Source organism: Lolium rigidum, chromosome 2, assembly GCF_022539505.1.
Source record: "Lolium rigidum isolate FL_2022 chromosome 2, APGP_CSIRO_Lrig_0.1, whole genome shotgun sequence".
Taxonomy (NCBI): Eukaryota; Viridiplantae; Streptophyta; class Magnoliopsida; order Poales; family Poaceae; genus Lolium; species Lolium rigidum.
The window spans coordinates 263,198,170-263,204,625 of record NC_061509.1 but is presented as its reverse complement, the minus strand read 5'-3'; the positions used below and the strand labels follow the sequence as shown (position 1 = coordinate 263,204,625).

The 6,456-nt window shown below is 53.6% G+C and overlaps 1 protein-coding gene across 1 annotated transcript; it reads left to right on the top strand.

Annotated features, from left to right (window-relative positions):
* The first annotated feature begins 3,909 nt into the window (after positions 1-3,909).
* On the top strand, positions 3,910-5,713 carry LOC124693362 (UDP-glucuronate 4-epimerase 1-like). The gene has a single exon (XM_047226842.1). It carries the CDS (start codon positions 4,193-4,195, stop codon positions 5,510-5,512), a length of 1,320 nt encoding a protein of 439 aa, XP_047082798.1. The 5' UTR covers positions 3,910-4,192; the 3' UTR covers positions 5,513-5,713.
* Positions 5,714-6,456: the final 743 nt, after the last annotated feature.

The window sequence follows — 6,456 nt, the reverse complement described above, 5'->3', positions numbered from 1 at the left end:
ATCTCATGCGCAGAAATCTCAATGCTTAGTGTGCCAACTCAGATATAGAAAACTATAAAAAAAATTGGATAGATAAGAAAGGATTTCGCAAAATCTAGAATTCTAATATTCGATGATAATGTCTATGAAGCGAACTCTTTGTTTTGATTTCTAGATTATGGATTTAATTATTGAATATCAGTACCAGAAGGGTTACATAGGGCCCTTGGGCAGGGGCCGTGCTAGGTGTATTCCTGGGTATTTATGTGAATACCAATGAATTTAGCAACACAACTACAATTTTGGTAAAATGAATACAAGTTGCAAATGTATAGTGTCGCCACTGCCATCTGGAGTTAGAGGGAGCATGGTTGTCGAACAAAGCATGATGGCCGGTGCCATCGGAGACCTGCCCTTGCATGTTTGTAACATTGTAGGTACATGGACGGAGGCAGTCAGGTACTACCTCCGTTCCAAAGTAAGTGTCGCAATTTTATCTAGATAGAAAAGGTTGTGACACTTACTTTGGAATAGAGTGAGCAATTGACTATACAGATGCACACCCATTATTTGGTGTATAGGTTTTACTTACCCATGTTGCTACATTACAAATTTACAATGCAGGATGTGATAAGTCGAAATATTTGTATATTTGATGTACTAGTTATAAATAAATTTATTGAAGCTTAAAAAAATGCAGTGAGGCACTAACCCTTCCTCATCCCCACTTAAATCTAGCGGGCCATTGGCAATCCATATCCCTTCACGCTGCCAATCCAAAGAAAAGCCCAAACTTAGAAGAAACATCGCAGTGGTCAACCAGAGCTGCGTACGTAAATTTATATGCCGCCTCGCGGCCAGTGGCGGAGCCACGTACAAGCTGTATAGTCAATTGCTCACTCTATTATTCCAAAATAATGGGTCCTCGCGGCCACTGGCGGAGCCACGTACATACCTGTAGTTACTCCATACTTTTCCGTTTCAAAATTTAAAATGACATCTTACATTCATAGAAATACATATATTTGACTACACAACTTTCAAGTGACTACATAAGTTTAAAGTTCTGGCTCCGGCTACTGCTTGCAGCGATCGCCGCCGGTACGTTCAGCGGAATGCAGCACCCGCCAAGCAAGCTGCTATTATGTGCATGAGATGAGATATCTATGTCTGATCTGCATATACGGACAGATCGTGCGAGGTTGTGTTTCGACCGTGCAATTCGGGAAGCCCGGCCGCATCTCTCCGCTCGTTCTTATCATCATCACTCGCCGCACGCTTGCCCGCCGGGAAATCACTGCCGCACATGCGTACGTTTGTAGGGTAGCGCAGCTGGTGCATCGCAATGGCATATGCGGCGAACGAGGGAGCGACCTGCCAGTGTTGACACGGGAGAGACGACCGTAGTCCGTAGAACGTGAAAATTATCGTCTCCTCGCCCTCGGTTTTTTCTTTGGAGACGCAACGAAGGCAAGTTCACCAACCCAGCTAGCCAACCGCTGCACGAATTTGCCGGACGATGATGGAACGGCTCAAGACACTGCATTTCGACCGTACAATCGCAACGCCAGAGGAGACGGTGCGTAGCGATACAAGGAAAGGCGTGTCCGCCAGCAATCTTGACAGCACAACGGTACACAAGGAAGGTATCGCCGTATCACAATCTGGATACGTTTGATTGGTTTACACGAAAGAAGGTACTAGGAGTATTTCATTTAGTTTGTAACGAAGAAAGGTATTCCCTCAAGACCTAAATACATGGTGCACGTATATATATGATTTCAAAAAAAAAAAGTGGGCTAAAACCTGCCTACACACCATGCGCGGCAGCCGAGGTGTGCCCCCAACCTCCATAGCAACAACCCCTCCTTCCCTACCTCACCCTTCCCCGCGCACTAGGAGGGCCCCATGGGGCGGTTCTCAAACTAGCGGTGATGTTGCACAGTGGTGTCGGTCCTGCTCGGCGCAATTTCGAACATGGCAGACGACGGGTATGGTGGTAGTGACGATGGTGTCGTTTCCGGCAGGCCCAGTTCTGACGGTGTTGGGCGGCGGGTATGTTGGATGTGGCTGCGGTGTCTCGTGCGTGGCACCTCTAGCAGCCGGTGGTAGTGGGCGTGTACATGCGGCCTAGATATGGGCCTAGTGAGCCCATGCAAGATCATCTAGATCCGGGAGTGGTGTGTGTGTGCGCGCGCGCGGATTGTTGCGCTCACTATATAGGACACCCTCCACCACCATCCATCGATGCATGCTTTCGAGCTCCATGCGAAGCTGGTGGGCTTGGGTCTAGCAACCCATGCATTCATTCGTTTCAAAGCCCTACTGCATTTCGCGGGTTTTCGACGGGCTCGCGTTGCAGCTTAGGCGACATCCTAGCCAGCTTTCCAAGGTAGGGTCCCTCGTCCGACGCGTGCTTGCTAGGGTAGATACCATGGTTTGATTGGGTGACTTCATGACCCTTGGCTTGATAAGTCCTAACTAGCTTTGGGCTAACGAGCCAGATCTTCTCGAGTGCGCACGTTGTCTCTACATGCATGATGCTTGTGTTCCTAGCTGGGTTCAGGACAACATGGGTTTATCTTAGATTGGGGCTCAGTAGCTCATACTCCCTCTCAGCCACCTCACGGTTTCGATCGACTCGAGGCCATGAATGGTGCCTCGGTGAAACCTCTGGTTGGCAGTGTCCACCACAAGTGATGGCGACACCTACGGGTGCCATTCTCCTTCTTGAAGGCATCACCTTGAAGCCCATCTTGCCAGGATTATTGGTGCGGCACTACTGTCCTTGTTTTCATATTGTCTCTTCGTGGCAGGTGCCTATGTAGTGCTTTTCGTAGTCTCCCTCCGATCTCTACCATCGTCTCCTTTTCTCTATTGATGTCGGCATGGCTACTTATATACGATGATTTTCCTTGTTTGGGAGGCCATCAGAGAACCTAGAGGTGTTCTCTTTGTCGGGCCGTGCCATGGGTGATGTTGGTGGTTTCATCTCAAAGTCGTTTGCCGGTGTTTGATGGTTGGTCGGTGACATGTTGAAGCTATGGGATGGTTTTTCACGCATGGGAGAAAGCCCTACACTACCTCGGTACGTGCCACGGCGAAGTTCTTCGACGCCGTTCTCCTACTTGGAAGTGTTCGCTTGCCTTAGGACTTTTACATCAAGCATATTTTTTCCATTTTATTGTGAAACTATGCGGACGCACATAGAAAGTGGATGTGTCCGCGTGAAATAATTATTTTTCGTATTTAAATCTATTTGTTGAGTTAAGAAAGCATATACACCCAAGACCAAAACTGGATTTCACAAGTTTTCCATGGTACTAAAAAAATTCAGCTCCTCGTACACCGACATTTTGTAAACGCTCAACGTGTGGCGCATGGTGCAGCTCCCATACACTGACACCACTTACTCGAAGTCAATCCTTTGTGCCCCATACACTGGCAGCACTCACTAAATCGGTTGGACGATCGTCGTCGCCCGTCATGACGCGTCAGAGTGAATTCGTGCAGCGTATACGACGGCGTCACGCGGCAGAGTTAAAAGTCATTCATGATTCACCAACGAGGCAGTGCCATCGCATTCACACCCCGACGACGCGGAAAATTAACCGTACGCGCAAAAACAACCCGTGCCCAGTAAACTACGCGGGGGGCCCAGGATAAATAGCGCCGGGCACTATTCACATTCGTCCATCTATCATCCACCCCCACCCGTGAGCAAATTTGATCCCCCGCCGCTGCCGAGCCCAAAAATAGCCGCAGAATTCGCCCCTTCTATCGCCGCCGCCGCCGCCGCCGGCCGGCAGCTCCTCCACCGCGTCGCTTTCGCCCCTATTTATACCCGGCCTCCTCGCCCGTCTTCCCCAGGCAGGCGCACCTCTAGCCCCTGCCCCCTTTCCCTTTCCCCCAATAAAATCAATCACCCGATTCCCAATCCCAGATTATTCCTCCCTCCATACCCAGGGGAAGGAAGGAAAGAAGGGAAGAACGGGAAGGGATTGCTCCATATACGCGCCAGGGAGGATCAGACGGCAGGCATCGCGCCGATTCTTGCCTTCTTTGTTCCCCTGATCCTTCCTTCCATCCGGAGTCCGTTGCGTCTTGTCGTCGGGGAGAAGAAAGAAGCAGGAGTAGCGGGATTGGATTCTTGGTCTCTGCTGTCCCGCACGACAGCAGCAGAGCAACCACAACGGCGTCGTGCACGAAGAAGATGCGGGCGCTGGAGGACGACCTCTTCCCCTCCACCCCGGGCAAGGTGAAGATCGAGCGGGCCGGCGGCGCCATGAACCGGCAGCTGCACCGCTGCTTCGCGTCCACCAGCACCATGTTCCTCTGGGCGCTCTTCCTCGTCGCCATGACCGCCTCCTACCTCAGCTTCCAGTCCTTCGTCGACACCTCCTCCAAGTACTTCCAGGCCTCCTGGGGCGGCCTGCACTGGGAGCGCCAGATCCGGGCCTCCGCGGCCCCCCGCCGCCCGCCGGGCTCCTCCCCCCACGCCGGCCTCTCCGTCCTCGTCACCGGCGCCGCCGGCTTCGTCGGGGCCCACTGCTCCCTCGCACTCCGCAAGCGCGGCGACGGCGTGGTCGGCATCGACAACTTCAACGCCTACTACGACCCGTCCCTCAAGAAGGCCCGCAAGGCGCTCCTCGCCTCCCACGGCGTCTACGTCGTCGACGGCGACATCAACGACGCGCGCCTCCTCGCCAAGCTCTTCGACGTGGTCCCCTTCACCCACGTCCTCCACCTCGCGGCCCAAGCGGGCGTCCGCTACGCCATGGAGAACCCGTCCTCCTACGTGCACTCCAACGTGGCCGGCCTGGTCACCCTGCTCGAGGCCTGCAAGAGCGCCGACCCGCAGCCGGCGCTCGTCTGGGCGTCCTCCTCCTCCGTCTACGGCCTCAACGACGCCGTCCCCTTCTCCGAGTCGCACCGCACCGACAAACCCGCCTCGCTCTACGCCGCCACGAAGAAGGCCGGCGAGGAGATCACGCACTCGTACAACCACATCTACGGCCTCTCCGTCACCGGCCTCCGCTTCTTCACCGTCTACGGGCCCTGGGGCCGCCCCGACATGGCATACTTCTCATTCACCCGCAACATCCTGCAGGGGAAGCCCATCACCGTCTACCGCGGCAAGGACCACGTCGACCTCGCCCGCGACTTCACCTACATCGACGACATCGTCAAGGGCTGCCTCGGCTCGCTCGACACCGCCGGCAGGAGCACCGGCACCGGCGGGAAGAAGCGCGGCCCGGCCCCGTACCGGATCTTCAACCTCGGCAACACGTCGCCGGTCACGGTGCCCACCCTCGTCGCCATCCTCGAGAAGCACCTCCGCGTCAAGGCCAAGAAGCACGTGGTTGAGATGCCGGGGAACGGCGACGTGCCGTTCACCCACGCCAACATCTCGCTCGCCAGGCACCACCTCGGCTACAAGCCCACCACCAACCTCGACGCCGGCCTCAAGAAGTTCGTCAAGTGGTACCTATCGTACTACGGGTACACCAGGGGATCATCCAAGAACTTGTGACCTCCCAATCCTCCTCCTGCCTGCTGATTCTTTGTTTCCTCCTCGCACCGGCCCGGACATTTTTAGACAGACTCAGACTCAACTCAAACCCGGATGGATGGATGGATGGATGGATCATCGAACATTAACATTCTTGTCCTGATTGATTCTTTTGGGGAATTGTTTTAGGGTGTTCTCCGATGAAAACAAATTCCGCATCGAGTTCTTTTCTTGGTGCCTAGAGAGACGATGGTGGAAGAAGAAAGCAATGGAGGACAGACAGACAGACAGCTTTTCTTTTTCTCGTTTCATCTTCTTTTTTCATTTCTCCTCTCCCCCTCACCCTGTTCATCTGTAAAGTGGCTCGAACTCTTTTTCGATTAATTAATTCATTAATGTAATCTCGCCGTGCCGACCTGACGTGCTGGTAACTGAAAACGAAGCTGATCGATCGATTAGCTTATCTAATCTGCGATTTTAAATTTTGGATCGGCGGTTTTTTTGCCGTTCCGATTACCTCTCCGGGAAGAAAGCTCGGGGTTGCCGTGGTGGCAACTACCGTAAATCGACGGCGCAACCGTGGGCATATTCGCCGGGAGGTTCCGCTTCCGGCGCCGGCGCGGTAGAGATAAGCTGGGACGCCTCGAAGGGCGCGAAGTGGTCACCAGCTGGCTTTTGACGTCGCTGGCATTGTAGGTGGGCCCGTCGTGGGCTTGATTGCTCTGGTGGGCCCACATGGCCGTCGCTGGCGGTGGGGCACGCATGTCGATTGGTCGGTGGCTGGGCCTGCCCACGTGGGCAACATGGGTGGGCCCGTCAACGCGGAGCGAGGGGATGAACGCGACTTCCTGACGCTGAGCTGTATTGTAACTGCATTTTCTTATTCCTAGGAACAGAAATACGGTTTGTTTTCGAGATTTTTTTTAGGTTTTGTTTTCTGTCATGGAGAATTTTTTTGTCGAGAT